Below are 27841 nucleotides of genomic sequence, written 5' to 3'. Positions count from 1 at the left end.
TGAGGGCCCTGGGAAAGGGTGACTAGGTCAACATGTAGGTGAGGGCTTGGCTTTGGAGCTATGAGGCCTGTAAGGAGAGCCCAAGTTGGACAGGTGCTCACCTAGATGGCAGGAGGGAGAAGACCACCAGCATCAATTCTCATCTAACCTTGCATATCTGGAATCCATTCACATGTGTGTGCAGTTGCAGAAAAATCTGCACCCAATTACATGATTCATTCAAAATGGGATCTGTCTACTTTTGCCACCTTGGAGAGGTTGGCTAAGCATTAGCTATTCATCTCTGAGCACCTCCAATGGCACTCAGCAGAGATTAAGACTGCTCTTAGCAATGATGTGTTGTCTGGTATGTTGTCAACAGCAAGGCACCATTTACCTTACAAGATACAAGGTCCTGTAGACCGAAAGTTGTGCTAATGGGTTGATTGGAATTTAGTAGGCCAGCTGAAAAAGAATACTTTGACAAAATGAGGGAAGAATGTGTATCTAAAATAGAAGGCACAAGGTAATTGTTATTATTTTGATGAATAAGTTGAAATGTACCAGTGAGAAGATCCACTTTGGACACTAGAAATTGGTGCAAGGCCATAATCTGCCTGGTGCAGTGGACCCAGAAGGCAGAGAGGACTGCTCTGCTTCCTCAGGCCTGTGACCAGATAAAAAAAGATTATCTTTGTCATTTACAATTATATTGCTCAATACAGCCTTTTTACTTAATGAGGATATAAAACCACAGAATTTGGAAGCAGAGCACTTAGATTTTACTCCGGTTCCTGCTTCTTACCACTCATCAATTGTAGGTATTCGTTCTTGGGGGAAGTCACATGACCACACTTAGCCAGTTATCTCTTTCTTAAAATGAACATTGAGTATCAAATAATGTAATGACACGTGAAAACACTTAGGAAATTACCAAGTGTGATATAAGTGCAGTTACAAAGTCTCTAGAGGGAGTCCTTGGCAATTCCTTCCCTTTCAAATATTTGTCTGTTACCTGGGTGGGGTGAGGCTTCACTTGAAAGGGGGCTTCATTAGAGTTAAGATAAAGATTTATCTTAAGGTCAATACTATTAAATTACCATCTAAATGCTAAACAAATAGGAATGACAACTATTTTGGTTTCAGTGTACTCTATTGTTTTCATAGGCTGTTTAGCCACGTTCAGATGACAATTTGTAGAATGATCACTTATTGAAAACTCTATTGAAAATGACTTTTGCTTCAAGCAAAAGTTTTTGTCTTCTATCTTTTTTAGCTAATTAACTTAACAGACATCTTGGGCTAATGTGAACAGGGAATAATTATTGGTAAAAACAAGGATCAAGAGTCTGCTTACAGACATTTTGTTAAAAAAAAATACTTCTGTTAGACCTGAAGCCTCCTTGGTTATTACAGCAATTGTTTACTGTAAGTGACTAGGTTTGTTTGTCCTTTTTTTAAATGTTTGTTTATTTTTGAGAGAGAGAGGGAGTGGCAGAGAAAGAGAAGGGGAGAGAGAATCCTAAGCAGGCTCGGCACTGTCAGCACAAAGCCCAATGCAGAGCTTGAACTCATGAACCATGGGACCATGACTTGAGCCAAAATTAAGAGTTAGATGCTTAGCCGACTGAGGCACCTAGGCACCCCGACAAGGTGTTTAAATTTCACACCTGTGAAATACATATTGTGTTTCCTACTCAGGGGACAAGACTTCGTTGATATATATATTTTTTCAGTAACACAGGTCTCAGATTCAAGGCTTTACTTAACCAAATAGATACTGTACTTGATGCTGAACTACATACACAGTAAACCTCATTAATGAATGTGCTTATGGTAGTTCCTTGTTTAAAGTCATTATTCCAACAATTTTTTTTCTTGAGCTTTAACACATACACCATCTAGTTCAGTCACAGATTGATCAGCAAGGGAGTATTGCAGGCAGTAGTCTCCTGCAATTAGACTATAAGCTTCTGAAGCAAAATACTGAAATGAGTTAGAGCTTAGATCACGAAACAGCGAGCTGGTTTCAAAGCCTGGGTCTACTGCTTACTGGTTGGTGACATCGGGCAATTCATTTAACCTCTCCTCTAAAATAATTTCATATTCCTCCTCTGTAAAATAAGGATATGAAAGTACCACCTAATACTTTTGTAGGATTTTAATGAGATAATCTAGTTAACAAGTTAGTTATCATCATCATCATCACCACCACCACCACCTCTGAATCCCTCACAACCTCCAATATAGTACTCTGCACTGTGTAACAAGGGAGCAATTTCCCTTTGTTGTACAACTGATTCTACCTACTAATGAATTATAGATTTCAGATGAAATCTACCAGGATTGCACATTCAAATTCTTAAAGCACTACCAGTGTACTGTGTTCCAATTTTAGGGGGCAAGAGAGTAACTTCTTAACAGTTGCTCAAACCCTAACCCTAGAAAACAATCATTAGATCTGTATTTATAAACGTTCCTGGCATAATGTTGGCACACTGTAGACTTTGATAAAAGGTCTGAGAAGTAAAAAGGTTCATATTTCATTACTGTTTTACAGAGAAGACACAGGCTTATAGTGACTTTCCCAAAGTCTAAGAAATAGGAATATTGTCTTTATTGTCTTTGGATAGTTCTTCCTAAGTTAAATTAGGCAAAGTCAAGTTCTATTTTGTGTTTAATAACACAGATACCATTATCTTTAGTAAATGTTTTCTTAGGATATCCAGGGAATGGAAAATTCCTCCAGAGAGCTACTTGGTTGTTTTCCATGTTACTGAACTGAGGAGTCTCTGCCCATAAGATCTGGTGTATAAGGGAAGGGATGAACAGTGGCTCTCAACCTGAGCAGCTATTTAGAAACACCTAGAGCCCTGAAAATGCCCAAGTGTAGCCCAACTCTGAGATTTTACTTCAAGATAACTCAGAGATTTTGCTTTGGAATAATCTGGTGGGGCCTATGCACCAGAATTCTTAAAGTCTTTCTAAGCTATTCTAGAAAGAGCTTCCATCTAGTTCTTTCTCCATAGTCTCCTATGATTCTATATTCTAATGCTTTCTATGTAGATTATAGATTTAGGCACATTAAAATGCCATGCCCTTGGTAACTTCTGTATAAAAGGGACATTTTTAAATTTTGGAAAATTATGAAACATGACAGGAATTAATTTGTTCCTCTAAAACATATATAAACACTTGATTTTACAAAAGAAATTCCAGGATTATTCCACAATTATGTCTGAGATACCACTGGTGTAGCAAACAGCCTCTTCATTTTACATGATCAAGCAATCAACTGTCTTTTTCCCTTCTAAATTCACTTAACGGAATGAAGCTTGCCCCAAAGACTCTTCCCTTTGAAATTTACAGAATGAGGGGTGCCTGGGTGGCTCAGTCAGTTGAGTGTCTGACTGGCTCAGGTCATGATCTTGTAGTCCATGAGTTCAAGCCCAGAGTCGGGCTCTGTGCTGACAGCTCAGAACCTGGAGCCTACTTTGGATTCTGTGTCTCCCTCTCTCTCTGCCCCTCCCCTGCTCAAGCTCTGTCTCTGTCTCTCTCTCAAAAATAAATAAACATTAAAAAAAATGAAATTTACAGAATGATAGCCTGAATTCCATACACTGTAATAACAATACAATGTAGAGAGGTAATAAAAATAGTAACCATAATATTGATAATTCTCCTTTTGTTCATTGTATTGGGCTCTTTCGATTAGGATTTGTTGGGGCTATGTGCCCTTGCACATCAAATGTTCAAAAATGAGTGATAGTTGCACCTGTAGAGATGTGACGTTTAAATGAAATACTGCAGGGGCGCCTGGGTGGCGCAGTCGGTTAAGAGTCCGACTTCAGCCAGGTCACGATCTCGTGGTCCGTGAGTTCGAGCCCCGCGTCGGGCTCTGGGCTGATGGCTCAGAGCCTGGAGCCTGTTTCCGATTCTGTGTCTCCCTCTCTCTCTGCCCCTCCCCTGTTCATGCTCTGTCTCTCTCTGTCCCAAAAATAAATAAACGTTGAAAAAAAATTTAAAAAAAAATAAAAAAAATAAATGAAATACTGTGTACTCTAATTTTTATATTAAATTTTTTTTTAATTTTTATTTATTTAAGTATTCTCTACATCCAGCATGGGAGTTGAACTCACAACCCTGAGATCAAGAGTTGCATGTTCTTCTGAATGAGCCAGCCAGGTTCCCCTCTAATTTTTATGATTGATAGATTATTTTGGTTGAATATCCAAAGTCATCTGGTACCTGCTGCAGATTCTCTGTTGATGTACTAGTCATTTCTTATAATAACACTAACCCCATGTAGTAACAGAGAGAGGTAGGTAAAAGGTCTCTAGGAGCACCTCAGGGAATGGTGAAGACCTCATAAATAGAATACACAGGGAAAACTGGCATGTAAACTACTCCCTCTTCACCACATACATGGTTCTCTTTCCAATTTTTACCTTCCAGAGAGACCACTTTTGTCCAGTTGTGTCTAAGCTCTCCTTTTCAACCTTGAATGATTCAATTGGCAATACTTTTACAATACACTTAGTGTATTTTGCATCAAGGAATTATGTGTGTGCTTGCCATGAGTTATTTCCTTTTACAAACATTATTTGAAATTCATCACTTCTAGAAAGCCTTCCCTGGTTAAGTGGTATATGATCCCATTAACCTTTGGCTATATTTTTAGATGATATATCAGAAATCATATATGTATAGGTATGTGTTGATATCCTATGTATGACAGCACATGTCAGCATGTTTCTTTATTTCTCCAATTTAAGCACCCAGAGACAATATGTTCAGTGGAGAATACTCTTCCAACTGCCCAGAATATATTTTGTTTCTACAGCAACCCCTCATCTAGTTCTTTTCAGATCTCTGTTTGGTTATTTTTGTTCAGGGAAGGTTTCTTTGACCTCTGTTACACTGATTTACATGGTCTTGTAACATCTCTCCAAAGTTTCTTGTATATACTTATTTGGATGATCATTTGATTAATATCTGCCTTTTTTGGTAGGCTGTAACTTTGTGACCCACAAACCCTGAGCTTACATTTGATTTTGTTTACCAGTGTATTTATAGTATTTAGCCCAGTGCCTGGACCTAATAGGTGACTAATTGCTAAATGACTAGATGAAATAGAAACTCTGTTTTCTCTATGAAGCACAGCTACAGTTCTACTTCACACAGGAGTTTTGCAATACTTACTTTTTTTTTTTGCATTACTTAAAAAGTAATGATTAAGAAGATTTAAGAAGTGGTTAATTATACAAAAATAATGAATTTTACCAAAAATATTAAACTGAATTTGAAACATAAACTGTACTTTTTAAAAACAGTCACCCATAATCTCATAATATTATTATAGCCATTATTTTCATTTCATCAAAGGATGCTGTCCTTAAGCTGACGTGATTTTAGTTTTAAATGTCTTTAGCTTCCCTTTCCCCACCCACTTCTCTGAGTGATGATAGGCTGCTTCCTAAACTCTGGCTGGAAGTCAGGATCTATGGGAAATAGCCTTTTATTCCTTTGTATCTAAAAAATCAATACTATCTAGAGACAAGACTGCTCTCTGAAATGTTCTCACAAAATAACCCTAGGCTTCCTACCTGTTGTGCCAAGCAACACGCTTAAACTCTGCCTTCAGCCTCAGGAACCAGACCCCATTGTCCCAAATTCAGAGTAATACCTGTCTCATTTAAGACTTTTTCAGTCATAGGATCTTAGTCAAAATCATAAGAATTGTCCTCGTGGTTTGACTTTTTGTTGCATATGAAAGTTAGAGCATTTTTATTAAATATTTTTTAATGTTTATTTATTTTGAGAGAGAGAGAGAGAGCAGGGAGGGGCAGAGAGAGAGGGAGACACAGAATCCAAAGCAGGTTCCAGACTCTGAGCTGTCAGCACAGAGCCTGAGGTGGGGCTTGAACTCAGGAACCATGAGATCATGACCTGAGCTGAAGTCAGATGCCTAATCAACTGAGCTACCCAGGTGCCCCTAGAGCATTGTTTTAACAAGAGATTCCTTCATTCTTTTTTTAAAAGTTTATTATTTATTCATTTTAAGAGAGAGACAGAGACAGAGAGAGAGAGAGAGAGAGAGAATGCTCCCATGCACATGGGAGTAGGGCACAGAGAGAGGGAGAGAGAGAATCTCACAAACCATGAGATCATGACCTAAGTCAAAATCAAGAGTCCAAGAGTTGGACACTTAACTAACTGAGCCACTCAGACACCCTAATTCCTTCATTCTTAAAACTACCACATTTACCACTATGGCTCAGTGCCTCTTGACCAAGGCAATTGACCAAGATTCAACTAAAATGTTCAAATATGAAAACAGTTGGATTCATGTAGTGAGCAATTAAAGTCTCCTCCTTATTGATGTTACATGTTCTTTCCAGTATTTCTTAAATTATTGTAGTTGACATGCAATGTTATGTTAGTTTCAGATGTAGAATTGACAATTATATACATTATGAAATCGTCATAATACAAGTGTTGTTATCTTCTGTCACCATATGACGTTATTACAATATTATTGACTATATTCCCTATCTATACTTTTCATACTGTGACCTTATTTATTTTACAGTTGGAAGTTTGTACCTCTTAATCCCCTTCACCTTTTTCACCTATCTCCCTATCCCTTCCCCTTTGGCAACCATCAGTTTGTTCTTTGTATTTATAAGTCTGTTCCTGTTTTAATTTTGTTTTATTTTTTTAGATTCCACATGTAAGTGAAATAATATGGTATTTGTCTTTGTCTGACTTATTTCACTTAGCGTAATACCCTTTAGGTCCATCTATGTTGTCATGAATGACAAGATTTCATCATTTTTTATGGCTGAGTAATATTCCTCTGTGTGTGTGTGTGTGTGTGTGTGTGTGTGTGTGTGTGTGTGTTCTTTATCCATTCATTTATTGATGAATACTTAGGTTGCTTCCATATTTTGGCTACTGTAAATAATGCTACAGTAAACATGAGGTGCATCTTTTTGAATTAGTGTTTTAATTTTTTCTGAGTAAATACAGAAGTAGAATTACTGAATGGTATGGTATTTCTGGTTTTAATTTTTTGAGGAAACTGTAATGTTTTCCATAGTGGCTGTAACCAATTTAAATCTTCACCAACAATGCACAAAGGTTCCCTTCTCTCTATATCCTCATCAACACTATTTATTTCTGCATATTCTCTTAATTGGAAGTTCTGAGGGAAACCTGGAGGCAGTTCCATAGCAGCATTTGGTTGAGCCAAGCACCAGTTGACTAATGATCAACAGTAAATGTAGCATATATTTTGGTATCAGTTGGTGCCTTGTAATGGCAGCCTTTACTATCATGCATGTTTTATTTTCTCTTTGTTATGTTTTCCAGAGGGATAACCAATTGGCTGATGAAGTAACAAATGAAAAGTAATCTAACTCCACTGACCCGCTTAACCCTGGATGAGAACAATGGAAAGGAGTAGCCTTTTGCTTTGAAACAGTGGAACAGGTATGGAATAGCTCCTTTCATTGTTGCCTTCCTTTATTTCTTTGCACATCTATTTCCAGACCAGTTAAAAACAGCAAGTTGTTCCTGTTTTGAGAACACAGAATCGGAGTTATAGGAACAGGTACTGTGGGTTATTTCTAACATTTCCAAGTGGTCCCATCTTCAAGTCGCTGTTTATATAAGTATCAATGTGATTAAGAGATAATTATTTTTCTATAATGAGTAATTATGCTAGGGAGAATTATTACTTTTAAACATAGGCTTAGTTAGCATTTTGGATATGTGTTTAGCTTTAAGATACAATGTTATTTGAATAAGGAAATTTTACTTCACTAAATAGATTTCAATGGAGGAATCACAAAAATAATAAGAAAATGGCAAAGCATGTTGGTTTCACCAATGACAGCCATTGAAAGTGTTTTTGCTGCGTTTAATGATCTAATTTTCCTTGCCCACCATCATTTTCTCAGTCTTGAAGGAATGCTTTCAAGAAAGGTATAGCTTGATTTTTTCCAATTTTCAGAATTGACATAATAGATATAGGTGAAGCATCTTTTGCTTTGAAAAGAATATTTTATGTCAACATGAAAATTTTAAAACAGCATTTGTAAAACTCCTGGAATTAGAATCTTTGAAATAAGTATTTATATTGAATTGTATACCCATCATCATCAGAGTGCTGAACCTTCTTTCAATTATATCTGTTATCAAAAGACAGATGAGGATATGTGACTGAATAGTGGTCAGTGCTTTAAGAAATTATGATATTAATGGAATTGTAATGTACCAAAAAGTAATTTAAGTTCAGAAGATTAAATATCATGTACTGGATGATCAAAATTAAATTACTTAATAATTTTGCATGACAACATTTTTTTCTACATTGGATGGCTAATAGATGAGGGACTATGAATAAATAATAAAGACCTGAATTTTACATTGGAGTATTAGAATTCAAAAGGCTACAAAAAAAGAATTCATAAATATTATATTTTACATAAGGAATTTAAAAAAGGTATGGCTCCATTATTTAGTTTAAGGTTATTTAAGGAGAGTTTTTAGATGTTTTGACTATCACTCTGTAGTTAGTATGTTCTCAGGGCATATATCTATATTTATACATTTTTATACAACTAAGTTTTTCACTGAATTACACTGTTGCATTTGAAACTAGATGTCATCTACATCAATAATGTATGAAGTCTGGTTTCTATATCAGCATAGAGACAGGAAAGGAGCCATGTTGTTGCTATTTGATGTACAGAAGGCAAGTTTGCAGTTTTTTGGTCCCTTTATGTTATAGTCTGTAGAGTCCGCTAACAACTCACCACAGTGACCAACTATTGACCAACTATCTTTTTCTTGTGTTACAGTCCTGATGTAAAAGCGCTTTTTTTTTTTTAGTACTTTAATCAACAGACTTCATCTGTTTGAAAGGAAATCTTTTGGGAATAGGGCAAAGAAGGTGAAACATAATAATTTCCAAACTCTTTACAACAACCCACTCTGAATATTGTTCAATCCATACCATAAAGCAAGTCAGCTACTGGATTTTATTTAGTAGGAATAGATTACAGTGTTATTGGATTTCTAAAAAAGAAAAAAACATGATTTGAAAAAAATACATAAACCAAAGTAATAGCAAGTTTTCCTGGTGAGTTTCTATGTATGAAATTATTTGAGAGATAGAATCTGTCTTCCTTTTTTCCATTAGGAGGAGGAATGTGTATAGAAGGATAGATCCTAGGCTGTTTCCATGACTATTCTCTGGAAAGGATTAAGGGTAGCCCCCAACTGACCCAATCTCTCTTTTCTATACCTGGGATAAGTTTGAAGGGAGTAGTCTTAGAAAAAAAAAGTCCCAGTCACAATGTCAGAATGTCCTGCCTCCTCTTTCAGCCCCCAAACACAGAAGTCTTCTTTTCTGTTGATTTATGCAAATAATGGTCAAGAAAGGCAATGGCTACCACGTCTATGCAGATCCAAGGTTAGGCTTACATGCGAGAACTATAATAGAAATATATGCTAAGTTCTACAGAAATAAGTGGTAGTATTATTATCAGCTCAGATTTCATCTTTTCTGTGAAGTTCTCCCTAACATTCTCATTCAAGTTAACCACTCATTTTTGATTTAGTTACCCAACAGACATTTATCACACACCTAATATATCCCAGGGACAATGTTGGGCCTCTGTTGGCAGAAAACAGAATCCCTGTCTTCCAGAAAATTCCTTCATCTATCCTCAGTGCTTGTTCAACCTCTGAACAGTAGTTTCATTATTGGCTTACAGTTTTGTATCTCATGTTAGTCTGAAATCTCCCTAAAGACTTGGCCTGCATTGCAGGCTTTGACTAAACAACTGAACTTCTGCTGTGAGTATTACCATAACCTGTTTAAAAGATTATCTTCCATAACCTGTAAATCCTTTTCCTGGATTCGTGACAGCAAGACCCAAGTGAGAAGGAATCAAAGCTGGTCATGCAGCATGATACTCACAACTGTGGAAATTGTGCACGTTTTGTTAAAATTGATTTTAGGACCATCTGTTGATTTATGGGAGCCATGGCATCTGAGAGATGGGTGAAGAGTGAATACATCTTTTTCCTCAAATTGAAACTATTTCTTTGGAATGCTGAATACAAAGATAAATAGATAAAACAAAAGTAACTATTTGTCTTGTTTTTATTTCTTCTTAGTGTTCCTGAATAGCTCTCCACAAACTTTCTTTATGAAAGGGTCTTAAGATAGATTTATCACTGCTCCTTTTATCTGTACTAGTAATGTTTACACAATATATATAAATGAATCTGTTAGAATATCTTAGTATATTATTGTTATTTCCCCCAAAGTATTAATTCCCAAGTATCAGGAAGCCACATTCACTTTAAAGGATGAGTAGGTGCAATAATTTAAGATTAGCCTCCTTTGGAAGTGCTTGGGGAAGCCCTGGTGGTGTTTAATTGAGAGAGTACATGACACTTAGGAATTTTGGTTAACAGTGACCAAAACCTAGTTAAAATATGCTCAAAAGAAAAAACATGTGTGTAAATTTGGGTATGGGGAGGAATTTTATTGGTTCCATCTGAGGAAGAGTTGATTGACAAGCTGTGGGAGTGGAAGAGTTGCAAGTGCACCCTGAAACAACTAGAACCACGGGATTGAACTCTACTGGCTCTGTTTCCCCATCTTCTAGCCACTGCTCCTCTTCTTCAAATCAATTTCAATTTCTCTCATTTCAGGCCAGCCAACAATACCTAAATTTTACATTTTACTGATTTTATCATCTGTGAGATTGTCCTATATATAAAAAAATGCTAGGGGAGGACTCTGATTGGTCTGCCTTGGTACCCACTCTTGGTCTACTCAACTGAGATCAGGTAAGACTGAGGCAAGTGTCAGGAAAGGCATATGTTGCAATGGGGACCTAAGCATTCCTCAGAGAAAGGACAACTAGTACACTAATAAGTAAAGTCTGCTACAATGGTCTATGGCCCAAATTTCCCAAAAAGCATTTGTTAAGTTGGCTTAGATGATTTCTAACTCCATATCTTACAGTCCTAAAATTTCAATCATTAGTTGATATATTCTTAGTTTGTGACTCTGGGGATCTTGCTAACCAGTGACATCTTAAAATCTCAGAGAGACAAGTAGGATGACTGTGGCCCTACTCCTTGTCCACAAAGCCACACAGAAATCCCTACCTTCCAAACCCACTCATTTGTGGCATTTAGTATGACTTGTAGAAGCCTACTGGTTGCCTTCATTCCTGGCAACCACAGGTGTATGAATGGTGCAGAGCATCAGTATCCTGAGCATATCTCTGTGTGGTGGCAGTAGGACAGAGGAGACAGAGAAGGAAGTAGGGAGGGTGTCAGTTACTCAGGCAATTCTTCCTTCAATTGTGAATAATCAGCTGGTCTGTGGTTGCAGGATAGGGCTGACCTGTCAGCCTGGAATACAGAGATGAATGGCATACCCCAAGTCTTGAAATGCTTACTCCCTAGGAAGTTGTAATGGGTAGACAAGAAAGGTAAACTAGCACAGCAATGAAAATAAGTGCTATAATTTACTGAATGGCTGCTAGTCAGTATGAGCATCAGTTAGATTTTGTTTTGTAGCTCGCAAAGTAAGGATTCCTTTTCCTCTTGGTGAAGGTCCTTGGGTGAACCAGGAATTTGGGACGAGGCTCCTTCTGGCCTCTAGGGACACTCTTTTCACAGGTTGCTAATTGAGGAAGGAACAATGAGCTGTGCCACAAAACAAGCATTTGTCCTTGGTGCCTCTAGGCAAGATTTTTGCCTCGATCTTCCTTTTTTTTTTAAGTTTATTTTCTTGAGAGAGAGCGCAAGTGGGGTAGGGGCATTCACTCTTACAGCACTCGCTGTACAAGGCCCAACGCCAAGAAATGGACAATGATTTTCAAGGAACTTCTAGTCAGGGGAGCTTACAATCTAAGTAGCTTTTATTCTCCTTATTTTGTTTTTGTGGCAAAATTTAACATTTACTCTTTGAACTGTTTTTAAGGGTACTATTTAGTGACATCAAGTACAATCACAGTGTTTTCTAATCATCACTACTATTTCCAGAACTTCTTCATCATCCCAAACAGAAACTCTATGCCCATTAAATACTAATTCCCCATGTCCCCCAGCCCCTAATAACCTTTATTCTACTTTGTGTCTCTATAAATTTACTTATTCAAAATATCTCATATATGAGGAATTATACAATATTTGTCCTTTTGTAACTGATTTATTTCACTTAGTATAATGTTTTCAAGGTTCATCTGTGCTGTGGCATGTGTCAAAATTCCATTTCTTTTTATGGCTGAATAATATTCCATTTTGTGTATGTACCATATTTTCATTCACCTGTTGATGGACATTTGGATTGTCTCTACCTTTTGGCTATTATGAACAATGGTGCTATGAACAATGGTTTATGTCTTTGTTTCTTAATATATGAATACACTGAATTATTACAGCAACTCCATGATTTTAGGTACATTTCTATCTCCAGTTTACAGATAGGGAAGGTCATGCAGCTGGTCATGGCCAGGCCAAATCGACTACAGTGCACTCTCAGAATTACATACTGGGCTGCTTTTAATAAAAGTAGTTATCTTTTTCTATCCTGTGATGTGGGCTTTATTATCCTTTTATAAATGAAGGTTTAGAGAGATTAAGTGGTGGATACAGGTATGCCTCCAGGTATGCTTGCTTCTTTTCACCTTCCCTAGAGCCAAAGCATGGCAGGTAGATGGCTCCTTGGGTCAGATAGCCCAGCCCCTTCTTTATAAACCATAGGGAAAGGATCTATCTCAAGTGCAAAACCCATGAGCACTGTGGGGTCTTTGGCATCCATAGCTGCAGAGAAGTTCTAACCTGGCACTCAGATGATTTTTCCCCCTGATATTTATAAAAGTTGTCTTTTATTGTAAAATGGAAGATTATTTCCATTGCCTAGCTAAATCGGGAAAACATACATAAAAGGAGCTATGCAAATTCTGGCAAACAAAAAAATCTACATATGCCTGACCTGTGAGGATTCATTTTCAACAATTCTGAACTAGCTGGGTATTTAGATTACATTTCTAACCATGTGGACAAAGCCATATTCCATTTGCATGGCTGCCTATAGCCTTTAACACCCTGACTTGAAGCTCCACTTTTGGCTCTCCTAACCCTTTTCTCCTCTTCTTTTGTGGCTGGCACAAAAATGTATTTCAGATTGTCATTTTACAAAAGGTTAAAAATAAACTATCTTTTCTTTAGAGAGTGGGATCCAGTATGCATAACCTTCATGGCTATTTCCCCTCTTTGTTTTACAGCCTGAGAAAATGGCATGTAACATACCTAACCAAAGACAGCGGACTATGTCTACATCTGGAGAAGCTCTATATGAAGTCCTTGGTCTGCAAAAGGGAGCATCAAATGAAGAAATAAAGAAAACTTACAGGTACAGAGGAAGTTCAATGATGACATTTCTTATACTACTAGTGATAATTATTTTGTGATAGGCATGTGCTCCCAATTAAAGACATAAACTTCTTGCCAAAACCAAGTCATCGGTGTTTTGAACCTGATGTTCCCTGTTCTACAAAATAGGCAGTTAGGAATAGACAAGTGTGACACTGACTTTTAAAAAGAATGCTCTCATGATTTGGGGCCTTAGGAAACAGAAGCCTGTGTTCTAGGCCTGCAGTGTCAGAGAGAGAGAGAGGTCACGGAGAATGACCAGGAGTTTTAACTTAACCCAAATGATAGACCATCATGGAATCTGGTAGAGGGATTTTAAAAAAGCTGGAGTGGGGGGAGCAGGGAGGGAGGCTTGTCACTATTCCTATATTATACAGTATGCTTTTCAAGTCTTCAATTTTGATTTTTCATACCTGATCTTGTTCCAAGTTAGCTATTTTTGGGAAAAACTCAAATATGTTTTTCTTTAAAGCTCCAAGGAATAAAAAAAAAGTGTTGATTACAAAATAGTTTACTTACAGCACAAAATTTGGAAATTACTCAAAATGAAGACAATAACATTTATCCATAATTCTATCTCTAGCAGTAATTATTGATATTTTGTTTTTTTCTCGTTTTTTTTTTTTTGTCTAGAAAAGATTGGATTCATTGATACCCTCTATCTTTTCCAAGGTTCTATCATGAAAATATCTTGGTATTATTAAATATTGATTTTTTTAATGACCGCAGCCTATGGCTATTCTGTAATTATTTTATGAGATATTTTTTGAAGTTTAAGTTCTTTTAATTTTCCCCATACTTAATATCCCTGTACACAAATCATGATGCCTATTTCCAAGTATTTCATTATTTTCTTATTGAGGAATAAAGATCTGCCTTTAGAGAGAAAAAAATAAATGAAAATATAAAAGAAAGTTTCTCTTGATTTGACTTTGAATTAGGTTTTTAAAACTTATTGTACTTTATTTGACATATTGCAGTTTAGAATTTTTAAGTAGGCAAATTTCCTTTATGGTTTTGTTTTATTTGTCATGTTTAAAAAACCACTCTCAATTACAATAAAAATACTAACCCATGTCTTATTCCAGTACATTTATAACTTATTTTTATATTAAATCTTTGATCCATTTGGAGTTTATTTTGATGTAAGTAATGAAGGTAGGAGTCTAGATTTATTTTTTCACAAATCACTAGCCCACAAATATTTATTGTTTTCACTGTTTTTACCTACTGATGGGAAATTCTTTGGCTTTGGATTGGAACCTTCACCATGTGCTAAACTGTGGTACCTGAAATGCCTTCAAGAAGCATGTGCTGGAGAATAAATGACAGAGGTGAAATTGCCATTTGTATCCAAATAGTTACATGAAAATGGTCAAGGAGTTTAATCAAAGTCAGTATCAATCTTCTAGTTTACATTTCACTTAAGGTGCTGGGGACAGTAAGTCTTCACTGTTTCACTGCTCCCCAGAGTTATTTAGGAGTGTGCCTAGGAGCTGCTCAGCCTCCTGTGGGTGGAAACCCATAGCTGAGAGTTACTAAACTTGACCCTTAAGGCTTCAGGCTGAGACACTATGCTGGAGGTGGGGGCTTGGAATCAAAGCAATTGCACGGCAAGCTTACTACCTCTAAAGATGCTTCCCAAAATGAGAAAAAAAGTGATATCTAACTACCTTGTAAACTTTAAAACCCACTTTACTTTACAAATGTGACTTTTAATTGCCTCAATTAATTTTGTAAGCTAAAATTTCAGGTCATATCCTAATTAAGGCACTAATTATGCTGAGTTGTTTGCAAGTTTAATAATTACAACCTAAAGTCTTTTCATGTAATCAGCGTCTTGCTATTAATTTTGTTTTAATGTCATACAAATATCATTTTTTTCAGCTGATTAAGGTGATAGTATGCTGCCAAAAGCATCTACTTCTATCTAAATTACACATTTGTATTCTGCAAGTTATTCAAAATGTATGAGCAGGCTGAAAATCCACTGAGAACATTATTCTTACATTTAGAGATCGGGATCAAAGCAGTCACAATACAGTGAAATTAAAAGTCAGTGAAAGTTGGGGCGCCTGGGTGGCTCAGTTGGTTAAGGGTCCGACTTCAGCTCAGGTCATGAGCTCGTGGTCCGTGAGTTTGAGCCCCGTGTCGGGCTCTGGGCTGACAGCTCAGAGCCTGGAGCCTGCTTCCAATTCTGTGTCTCCCTCTCTCTCTGCCCCTCCCCCGTTCATGCTCTGTCTCTCTCTGTCTCAAAAATAAATAAACATTAAAAAAAATTTTTAAAAAGTCAGTGAAAGTTAATAAAATTACAAATTATTGAATCCATACACTGCTTGACCACTGTTGCAATTCTTGGTTGTGCCCCTGAAAGCAAATCTGAATTAGAAGATTTCCTTCTTCTTTTACATTTTATTTTTGACTAGATAATATATTCATCTGATTAAAATGAAAATATGCAAGCACATATACAAAAAAGAGTTTCTCTCCTGCCTCATATTCCCCAGATTCCCTCCTTAGGGAAGGCAATTTTTGTGTACCTGTCTAGAGAGATTTTAGGCCTATATAAGCTTACATAGAGACCTTCTGATCTGAGCAAAATGATGTAGACTTGTTTGTCTCTGCTTCTTCTTGCCAAGCATGACTAAAAGCTTTGGAAATAACATAAGAGACAACTAAAAGGTAGAAGGAGGAAGATGAATTAGTTAGGGACCAGAGGACCAAGGGAACAACACAGTGGCATGGCATTCAAGAGAAAGTAACCCAGACCCAGCCTTTCCTGACACCAAATCTAGCAAGAGAAGGCGGCCAAATAGCTTTATGCTTCCTCCAAACTGAGTAAGAGTCCTGCCAATAATTCTAGCCTAGAGGAAATAGCAAGGGGAACCAACTAAATGTTCCCCTAACAATAACCCACCAAAGAACTTTCCCACCAGGTAGAGACTCCCCTCTCCCAACCCAGAGACTCCACTTGACAGGGGACATTAGCAAGCAGGTTCCTGCCACTACAAGCACCCAGTCCCAAAAGTGCTTCTTGTCTCTGCAGGCTGGAGATTCCCTTCCCCCACCTAAAGGCACCAGGCCACTCATCTCCGAAAGCTCCTTCACTTTCTCAACTAGTACCAACAAGTACCAGTGGGGGTCCCAGAGGCAGGAGAGAAACCAAGAAGACCAACATAGTACTATCAAGTCTCTGATAATTAGACTATCATTAGAACTACAGCCCATAGGGGCGCCTGGGTGGCGCAGTCGGTTAAGCGTCCGACTTCAGCCAGGTCACGATCTCGCCGTCCGTGAGTTCGAGCCCCGCATCAGGCTCTGGGCTGATGGCTCAGAGCCTGGAGCCTGTTTCCGATTCTGTGTCTCCGTCTCTCTCTGCCCCTCCCCCGCTCATGCTCTGTCTCTCTCTGTCCCCCAAAAAATAAATAAACGTTCAAAAAAAAAAAAAATTAAAAAAAAAAAAAAGAACTACAGCCCATAAAAAGTAGGCTATAACCAATATGTTAAATCTAAACAGAGTAACGGTCTGTTAAAATAAAAAATTTAAGTAGGACCCAGAGTCTCCTCACTTAATAGCCAAAATGTCCAGATATGATTAAAATCATTTATCATACAAAAAAATAAAACAAACAAGAAAATCTCAACATGAATGAGAAAAGATAATCCTCTGATTCCCACACTGAGATGAACCAGAGATTAGAATTATCTGACAAGTAGCCATCATAAGAAAAATTCAACAAGCAATTACAAATGCTCTTGAAACAAGTGAAAAGGGAAAATTTCAGAAAAGAGGTAGGAATTATAAAAAAGAACCAATGAAAATTATAGCACTGAAAAAATAATAGAAATAATAAAAACGACTGATGAGTTCAATAGCAGAGTGCAGCTTACAGAGGGTAGAATCAGTGAAATTGAGGACAGATCCATAGAATTTACCCAATCTGAACAACAGAGAGAAAATAAACCAAAAACAAACAAGCAGGGCCTCAGGAACCTGTGAGACCATAACAAAAGATCCAACATTTGTAACATTGGTGTCCTAGAAGAAGAGAAAGATAATGGGACTGAAAGAATATTCAAAGAAATAATGACTGAAAATTTCCCAAATACAACAAAACATATAAATCCACAGATCAAGCAGCTAAGTGAATTAGAAATAGGATGAATTCAAAGAAATCCATGCCCCGACACATCGTAATTACACTTCTGAAAACTAAAGACAAAGAAAATATCTTGAAAGCAGCCAGAAAGAAACAACACATTACCTATAGGGGGATGCCAATTCAAAAGACAACAGATTTCTCATCTGAAATAACAGAGGCCAGAAGAAGTGATACACTGTTTTTCAAGTGCTGAAAGAAAATTACTGTAAACTGCAAATTCTGTATTTGATGAAACTATACCTCAGGAATTAAGGGGAAATAAAGACATTCTCACATGAAGGAAAACTAAAAGAATTTGTCACTTAGCCAGATTTATTCTTCAAGAATGGCTAAAGGACATATTACAAAAGAAATAATAAAGGAAGAAATCTTGCATCATTAGGAAGTAAGAAAGAGCAATGGAAAGGCAGAAATATAGGTAAATACAATATACTATCTCCAGAAATTTTCTAAATTATATATGACAATTGGCACAAAAATTATAACACTATCTGATACTCAAGACAATGATATTTAAAAGTGGGGAGGATATGGAAACCTAAATGAAAAGTTTCTGCACTTCGCTCAAATTGGAAAACATTGCTATCAGTAGAATGTGATGAGTTGTGTATATATATATATGAATATATATATATATATTGAATATATATATGTATATATATTCATATATATATACATATATATTGAATATATATATGTATATATGTATATATATATATACATATATATTCAATATATATATATATTCAACCACTAAGAAAACTATACAAAGTAATACACTTCAAAACACTATAATAAGGCTCTTCAGCTCTGGGAGATTTCATTGAGGTTCTAGCCACCAGATTTCCAAGGATGCCCTTATGTACCCAGACTCCCAGCCCTGAATAGTAGACTGTGGTGGCTCAAGATGCATCCCTATCATAGCTCTAAAACAAAGCTACCTGATTGTGTTCTCTTTGGTAACTTGAATGAGGTAATATAGTTCACCATTCTACTGCTGCTCAGCAAGCACTTCAGGTGTGTAATTAGATCCTTCTTTTTTTGGTACTGACTGACACATAAAAATCTTTCACTCCAAATCCAGTAGATTGTTGATCTACACATACTGTTACCCAGTTATAATGAAGCCAGGAAGGCTGATCAGAGCATGTAGCATGTAGTATGTCTAGACTCTCTTAGATTCTTAATGACTTCATAACAACAAGTCTAGTTCATTATTCAACAAATATTTATTGAGCACTGTTTTAGGCACTGAGAAAAGTGGAGTGAAAAAAGATGAAATCCCTACATTCTTGAAGCCTATATTCTGGGCTGGGGGAGTAGGGAGGCCTAAAAATAGCTAAATAAACTATACAGCCTAGTAGATATTGGCAAGTACTATGGAGAAAAGTGAAGCAGGTAGTATTGATTTTAACACTAAAATCCTTCTGTTGCAGTGCATTTTAAGTATAAAGTAGCAGTTAAGAATGTAGGGTATGAAGTCAGAAAGACCTGGATTCAAACCCTTTCTCTTAACCTCATTTTATTCATAAGTAAAATGCAGATAACAGTACTGACCTCAGAGGGTTGTTAGGTTTGAATGAGGTGATACATGTAAAGTGTTTAGCCAAGTTTTGGGACACAGTTACTGGGCGTCTCAAAAAAATACATAAGGCATCAGAGAAAAAGGCCTATAGAATGGCATTCTTCAAAGTTAGCTGGGGTATGAATACAAGGAGACTCTCCAAGGAATATGTGTGTGTGTGTGTGTGTGTGTGTGTACGCGTGTGCACGCTTCCAAGTGCATGTGTGAGAGTGTGTGCATGTGTGTATGTGCATATGGGTGACTGTGTGTTTAGATTCTGTGACATTTAAATTCTAGTGAATACATTTAAAAGAGTGTTAACAACTATTTTAACATGTTAATGTCTGTAATATGCTGAAAATTACACCTTTGCATCTGTTTTATCTTACAAAAAATTTAGATACCAAGTTAAAAATGTTGAAGGGACAATTTCTCAAAATTACTTTAAGGAACACATAAGCAAAAAATTAGAATATAATTGAGAGAGAGAGAAAGAGAAAGAAACCTAAACATCATACCCAAAATGATTACAAGGAGCCATATAGGTAAATTTGGGAGAGAGGCCTGAGGGCCTTCCCTGAGGCCCTTTGTAGGTCCGATGTTGTTCAATCAGAGCATAAAACCCTCACAGGTTGTGAAATTCAGTCTTCTTTTCTCCCTCTCACATTCCATGAATTCCCTGAGGTCAGGCATTATGTCTTGTCTTCCACTGCACTTTTATTAGTTCTAGCTAATATTTACCAAATTCAAAAATGCTTTGGTCAACAAAATGATTTTGCCTGTGGTATATGTCTGTGTCTCTTTAATTATATTCTCAGCTTCTTCAGGACCATTTCTTAAGGGTTTTGTCACCTAGATGAACGGGGAGTCATTCACTGACCCAGTAAAGAGAGGGACAGCTCACCAAAGAAAGACCATAGTTTCAGATTGGGACATGGTGCATTTTTTTATGGCTATAAGACCTTCAGGTAAAATGTAGTTAGGGGATAAAAAAGGGAAAACTCTGAGAAAATAGAGCCAGTTATGTAATATAGAAAATGTGAGTCTTGAGTATTCAAAATCTCATATGCAGCTTAAATGTTAGTTTTTATTTACACTGATGTGTGCATTTTTGTAACAAGATTAAGTTACAAGATTAAGTAACAAGTTAAAAATGTTGAAAGGACAATTTCTCAAAATTATTTTAAGAATAGATTAATATGCCCAAAAAGGAAGCCACCTGGTTCTTCTAGTGTTTTGGGGACAAGAGCCTAGCAATGTGCTGGCCTACTAGATGAGAAATCAGACAAAGATCTAGCCCTTCCTTAGCCCCTCAGAATACCACAAAATCAGAGTGAGCTAGTTTTATACATTAGCACCTGGGTTTCTGTGCTTCATGAAAGTGCTGAATTTATCCTTGTTGATGAGGTACCAAATATCCTGGTTCACAGGGCAGCAGGGACTTGATTTTTCTATTGCATTCAATTTCACATGGAACATTCTGGAAATCATCCTCCATCTCTGAAGAGGTGAGTTCTCAGAGTAGACCAACATGAGGCAAATGTTATGTTCACAAGAAGCAGGAAAGTGTGTCATTTCCATAGTGATCTATGGCAACCTCAATCTGTGGTGCTCTTATCCATCTTTATTAGCAATTATAGGTCAAAACAGAGGCTGCTTATGAATAAAGTGTAAATGTCAGGGGAATGCATAGCTAATAGAAGAATTGTAAATATTTACAAGGCAAAGTGATGATTCAAGCTCACAAGATAAACTGAAATTAATCTCTATCAGTACTAATTTGTTTCCTGAGTTCTAAAACCTTCCACTAAAAAGAAGAGTATATGAGGCTATGTCAGTTATCTTTCAGGTCAGGGGCATATCCTCCTTCTCCCATGGAAAATCTACTTGGTCCTCCCAGTTCTTCATGCAACTTCATTTGTTCCTAGGCACTACAACCATTATGATCAATGACTTTTCTTTCCATTCATTCATTCAATGCCTATTTGTATTGGATACTTATTTATATTATACTATGAGAAAATGAATATAAATATCTATCTATATATCTGTAACTACCTGAATACATGTAATTTGTACCACTTAAAAATCTTACCTTATAAAGAGTTAGACTTAGTAAGGTTAAAAGATATACAGAATGACAAGCAAAATAAGGGAGACTGTGGTGAGTAAAATAGACTGACTTGAGTATAGAGTTCATATTAATCATTTAAACGAAAGTGAATGCTTCATTCCATCATTCATTCTTGTCCTAGGTACTGTGCCAGTATCTATAAGGAAATCATTGTCACTGACCTCATGTAACTTGAGATATAATGCAGGAAACAGACATGAATCAAATGTTGATAAAAATTAGTATATAATTACCAATGAGATAAAATATTTTGGGGAAAAAAAGCATTGCTCCATGAGAATTTATAACAAAGAAGCTAATTTTGGACTCAGGAGTATGGAAGTCTTCCCTGAGAAAGTGAATGCAGTCTTTCTTCACTTATTCATTCTTTTTTTGTTTTGCTCCTCTGACTGGATAATTTCCAATGTCCTATCCTCCACATTGCTGATTCTTTCTCCTACATGGTTGAGTCTACTTTTGAACTCTCTATTGAATTCTTCAGTTCAGTTACTGTATTTTCAACTCTAAGCTTTCTGTTTGGATTTTTTGATGGTTGCTATTTCCTTGTCAAATTTCTCATTTTGTTCATGTGTTCTTTTCCTAATTTTGTTTGTTTAGGTTTTCTTTTAGTTCACTAAACTTCCTTAAAGAGATTATTCCAAATTCTTTGACCATTCATAGATCTCCATTTCTTTAGTATCAGTTATTAGAACTTTATTAGTTTCCTTTGATGGTGTTATATTTACCTGATTTTTCATGATCCTTGATTCCTTTCTTTGGTACCTGTGCCTTTGAGTAGTGGGATTCCTATTCCAGACTTTACAGGTTTGCTTTGGCAAAAACAGTTTTTCACCAGTCAACTAAGTTTGGGTGTATCTGCTGATGATGTTTTTGAGCAAGTGGGGCCTCCTATTATGGCCTATTTGGGGGTAAAGCCACTGTCTGGGCTCTGAGGACAAGCAAGAGGGTCTGTGCCACTGGCTAAGAACAGCTGAATGGGACCATTGGCTTGGTTGCTACCCAATCAAGGGGTGTAGAATAGGCTCTGCAGTTGTCTGAATTTTCTGGTCAGGCTTACTAAATGGTCAGGACTGGGCATTGTATTCAGTGGTAGATGGGTTTATGAATTAGCTTCCCTGACCTGGCAGAGCAGCAGACCAGGGCTCAGGGCTTATACAGCTCTTTTGGGGGCCCAAATCAAGCCTGAGTGTGCACTGAATTCCCTGGTTATGTAAGGCCACTGGTTTTGCTCCACAGATGATAGAAGTTTCAGGGTATGTTCCCTGTTCAAGTGCCACTGTACAGAGGGCTACTGAATGTACTAGGCAACTTCTGTGTGCTCTGGTTAGCTTCCTTGGTAGGACAGGCTGAATGCTATATTTAGTGATGAGCAGGTCTATGAATTAGATTTCCTGAACAGGCACAGTAGGGGGAGTAGCTCTAAAACTAGTACATTTCTTTGTTGTCTTAAGTCAACCTAAGCTCCCCAAGCTCCCCAGCCAAACAAGGCTACTGGATTTACCCTGCAAACTATTGTCTCTGTCTTCTCCTCTCTCTGCTCAAACGGTGCTAGGCTGCACAGCTTCAAGTTGTTGCTGGCCCTCTGGTCAGATGGGGCTGGAGAACTTTCTCCACAAGGGGTGGGGTTATATCTCAGCCCCCTTGCTGAGACAGGTGGATGATCCAGGCTCCTCTCAATTTCCCAAACAGACTCTAGTTGAGAGAGGCCAGGTACTACCCTTAGCCTTTCCTTTCAATTAATATGCCTGCCTGTGCACAACACAGGAAGGCTCCGTGCCTGGTACTGGCATTGCTCTGCAGGTGATCAGCTCTGCCTGTCTACTTCTTGGCTCGAGTGTCACTGGGCTACACAGCTTTCAGGAGTTGTCAACAGCCTTTCTGATCAGATGGGGATGAAGGCACTCCCCACAGAAAGTGAGGCTGTGACTCAGCACCCTGCCTGGGTAAAAGCAAACCAATCTCTAGGCCTGGCAAAACTCCTCATTTGAGGATCCAAATCAGGCAAATCTGGACCCTGCCAGGTTCCCTGGTCAGAGTGCACCCCCAACTTAGTTCTGCAGATGAGCAAAACTGCTGGTTAGGATTACAACTTGGGCACTGCAGGTATGAACTCAGTCTCCCAAGTTCTATGTGCTGGTTGTTGTAATTCCCTTACTCCTTCATCATTACAGTAAGATTCCCAGTGCCTGGGCCCCAAAGAATCCCTTGCAATACTTGTGATTCCAGACTAGAGGAGAGCTCCTATAAAGTGACCCACAAGGCTGGGGGAGATTGGTTGTCTCCCCCTGGGTTCTCTTCATCCACTGGAGGAACCTGAGGCTCAGGGAGACCTCTCCACTTGGGGTTGTGCTGTCTTAGGGAGGGGGCACTGTGGTTAATGTGTAACCACTTCTCTTCCCTTCTAATGAAGTTTGTCTTGGTCTGAGGTACAGGGGAGTGCTTCAGCCTCACCCCCATGTTCTAGGATTCTCTCAGTGTTGTCTTTTTTTTAAAATAGATGTTAGTAGTTGTTTTTTCAAGGGGAAGTGAAGTCAGGAACCACCTATGTCAACATCTTGGTGACATCACTTCTATACTGCCTTGATTTTATTACAATTTACACCAATTTCTTGAAGGTAATAAAAAAAAAGCCAGAAAGGCAAGCCCAGGAGCCACAATGAAGCAATGATAACAAGAATAATAAAAATAACCAATATAAATGGAATACTTATTATGTGCCAGGCACTGTGTTCAGTGATTTGTATTCATTTTTCTATTTAATTCTCACATCTCTAGTGTAGGTACTTTGTTATATTCATTTTACAGTTTTCTCAACCTCCTATAAGGGTAAGTTAAGTAGCTGTCCAAAGTTACACAGCAGTACATAGTGGAGTTAATACTGGCACTGGGTTGTCTTACTCTAGAACCCACTGCTTTCAATTACTATATCTTTGATTTTAGAACAGCTCCCATGAATCCCAAAGATTCAAAGACCAGATTCTGAGTGATGAGTCATTCTGGAAAATGGAGTAAAGGTTAATGTCTGAGAAGAAAGTCTAGGGATGAAATTCAGGGTTCTTATCCCCAGTTGGGATTTAAAGATGGAAGTAGGGAGAGGAATCCAGAATGAGCATAGAGGTTTAAGTTACAAACAATGTGGGTAAGTGGGTCCACTATTGGCACAGCCTGGGAATGACTGTACATCCCAGCTAATATGATATCTGTCCTTTCACTAGACAGAGTAGCTTTTGGTACTGACAGCAAGGTTCTGTATATTTGATAGTTAAAAGAGTAAGATCTGCCAAGGAATCCTTATAGGTCATAAGGTAAGGCAATGCACCTTTTCCTGGCAATACTATTAAGTCCAATTGCTTCTTAAGTCATCTGTTGATAAACTAAAATCATGTCATCATTCAGCATATGTTACCTTCCAATATTCTGCACCTTTAGCTATGCCTGATGGACTAAGTGCTTAATAAATAACTGATAAATAAATGCATGAATAAAATCATAAATGAGAAAAAGCAATGTTTGCCTTCTTGTGTGCTTTAGCAATGGGAATTGAGCCAAATAATCTCATATAGTAATTGAAAGAAATTACATGAACATAAATTTAAAAGTAGGGGTATGAAGGTACAACACTGTTAGACTTCATTAAAAATTGTTAATCTATTAGGTACCAAAATATTCCTTAAATCTTCTTAATGTCTATCAGTATTCTCCTAACAGAAGCATAAATAATCCAAGTATACTTTCAAATGAATATGTTTTCCATAAACTTCAATACATTTTACTGAAATTGGTATAGATATTAAAACTATCAGTAGATGATTATGACAGTGAAAGTGGTGGAATAAGGAACTCTAAAAGTCAGCTCTTCCATAAAAACAACTAAAAATCTGAAAAGAACTGTCAGAATCAAACTTTTCAGAATCTGGAAATTAACCAAAAGCCTATGGCAATTGAGCTGTACTTATATATATTTTAACATTAACTATTGATAAGAATGGTGATTTTCAGGGCATTTTAGTTTGCCTTAGTCCCATACCCTGCTTCTCAGCTCAGTGGTAAACTTGAAAATAACTGCTAGCACTCCCAGTAAGAATACTAGTAGTGGTACCAGAGGATTGCAAAAAGACCTAATTTTCAAATAATTATCATTTGTTAATCTGTGTGGGCTCTCTGAAAAACCCACTCAAAAGGCTTGTCTTTTCTCACCTAAATCAAATTGTGTCAGCGCTAAAGCTGACATGAGAGGGCAGGGGGGATATTTGTTGAAAATATTTATAGGAAAATTTTTAGTTATTGATACCTGAGGTAATGGATAACAGTTGGCACAACAGTAAACTTACTAAAAAAAACTTGGGAGAAAAGGCTGAGGAATGAGATGTTTTGGGGAAGTAGGGCTTTGAAAAGTTCTGACATATCCCAGGGAATCTAGAAGCTCCTCACCTGCTCACAGGTGTGCACACACTCAGGAAAGACCAGAGAAAGAACTCAAGAACTAGGGTTGCCTGGGGGGCTCAGTCAGTTAAGCGTCCAACTTTGGCTCAGGTCATGATCTCATGGTTCATGGGCTCGAGCCCCATGTCAGACTCTGTGCTGACAGCTCAGAGCCTGGAGCCTGCTTCAGATTCTGTGTCTGTCTCTCTCTCTCTGCCCCTCCCCCATTCAAGCTCTGTCTCTCAAAAATAAATAAACATTAGAAACAAAGAAATAGATAGATAGATAGATAGATAGATAGATAGATAGATATATGCCTAACAACAAAGCCCCAAAATGCATGCAGAAAAACCTGATGGAACTCAAGGGAGAGACAGATAGTTCAACAATTGTAACTGGAGACTTCAACACCTCACTTTCAATAGTGGACAGGACAACTAGGCAGAAGATCAGCAAGGAAACATAAGACTTGTACAATACTATAAATCAACTAGAATTACCAGACATCTATAGAACACTCTACCCAATAATACAAGTACATGTGGGTTATTCTCCAAGTTTAACAATGTTAGGCCACAAAACAAGTATCAATAAATTCAGAAACATTTAAGTCAAACGAAGAATGTTCTCTTGTCACAATGGAATAAAATTTGAAATCAATAATAGAAGGAAATTTGCAAAATTCAGAAACATGTAGAAATTAAACAATACACTCCTCAATAACTAATGGGTCAAAGAAGAAATCACAGGGTAAATTGGAAATACTATGGGATCGATGAAAGAAAAAACACATCATACCAAAACATATGGGATGCAGTGAAAGCAATTCTCAGAAGGGAATTTAGAATGGCAAATGCCTACATTCAAAAGGAAGAACGATCTCAAATAATTTAAACTTCCATTTTAAGAAACCAGAAGAATCACAAACTAGACCAAAAGCAGGAGGGAAAAAAGAATAGTGAATATTAGAGTGGAAATAAATAAAATAGGGAATAGAAGAATGAGAAAATCCACAAAACCCAAAACTGGTTATTTGAAAATACGGACAACATCAAAGTCGTTGCAAATGACAAGATTTTCTTCTTCTTCCAGACTATGGAGAGAGCGCCAATGTCCATCAACTGATGAATGGATAAAGAAGATGTGGTGTATATATACAATGGAATATTACTCAGCCATCAAGAAGTATGAAATCTTGTCATTTGCAACGATGTGATGGAGCTTGAGTGTATTTTGCTAAGTGAAATAAGTCAAACAGAAAGACAAATACCATATGATTTCACTCATTTGTGGAATTTAAGAAACACAAAATATGAATATATGGGAGGGGGAAAAAAGAAAAGAGAGAGAAACAAACCATAAGAGACTCTTAAAGATACAGAACACACTGAGGGTTGATGGAGGGAGTTGGGTAGGGGATAAGCTAGATGGGTGAAGGGTGTTAAGGAGGACACTTGTTGTGATGAGCACTGGGTGTTGAATGTAAGTGATGAATTACTGAATTCTATTCCTGAAATCAATATTGCACTGTATGTTAACTAACTAGAATATAAATAAAAATTTGTAAAGAAAAAAAGAAAAAGATATTCCATGCTCATAGGTTGGAAGATTTAATACTGTTAAAATGTCCATACAACTGAAGGCAATCTACAGATTCAATGCAATACCTATCAAAATTCCAATAGCATTTTTCACATAAGTAGAACAAAAAATCTTCAAATTTGTTTGGAAGCACAAGAGATGCATAATAGCCAAAGCAATCTTGAGAAAGAAGAACAAAGTTGAAAGTATCATGCTTTGTGATTTCAAGCTATGTTTACAAAGCCTATAATAATTAAAATAGTGCAATCTTGGCATAAAAACACAGATTCATGGATACAATAGAGAGCTCAGGAATAAATCCAGGCACATATGGCCAATTAACTTACAACAAAAGAAGCAAGAATATACCATGGGGAAAGAACAGTCTCTTCAACAAATACTGCTGGGAAAACTGGAAAGCTACATGCAAAAGAATGAAACTTGACCACCATCTTACACCACACACAAACATCACCTCAAAATAAATTAAAGATCTGAATGTAAGACCTGAAATCCTAAAACTCC

The 27841-nt window shown here is 37.2% G+C and overlaps 1 protein-coding gene across 1 annotated transcript in view; it reads left to right on the top strand.

The window, feature by feature from the left end:
* The first annotated feature begins 7362 nt into the window (after positions 1-7362).
* The window catches only part of DNAJC5B (DnaJ heat shock protein family (Hsp40) member C5 beta), a 62767-nt gene continuing 42288 nt past the window's right edge, over positions 7363-27841 (top strand). Inside the window, exons 1-2 of the mRNA XM_030304180.1 lie at positions 7363-7473; positions 13305-13432. Of these exons, the coding sequence (XP_030160040.1) occupies positions 13314-13432 (119 nt within the window). The 5' untranslated portion in view covers positions 7363-7473; positions 13305-13313. The remainder of the gene's footprint in view (positions 7474-13304; positions 13433-27841) is intronic.

The sequence above is a fragment of the Lynx canadensis genome, chromosome F2 (assembly GCF_007474595.2).
Source record: "Lynx canadensis isolate LIC74 chromosome F2, mLynCan4.pri.v2, whole genome shotgun sequence".
Taxonomy (NCBI): Eukaryota; Metazoa; Chordata; class Mammalia; order Carnivora; family Felidae; genus Lynx; species Lynx canadensis.
Note: the sequence above shows the minus strand (reverse complement) of the source record. Positions and strands in the feature narration are given on the sequence as shown.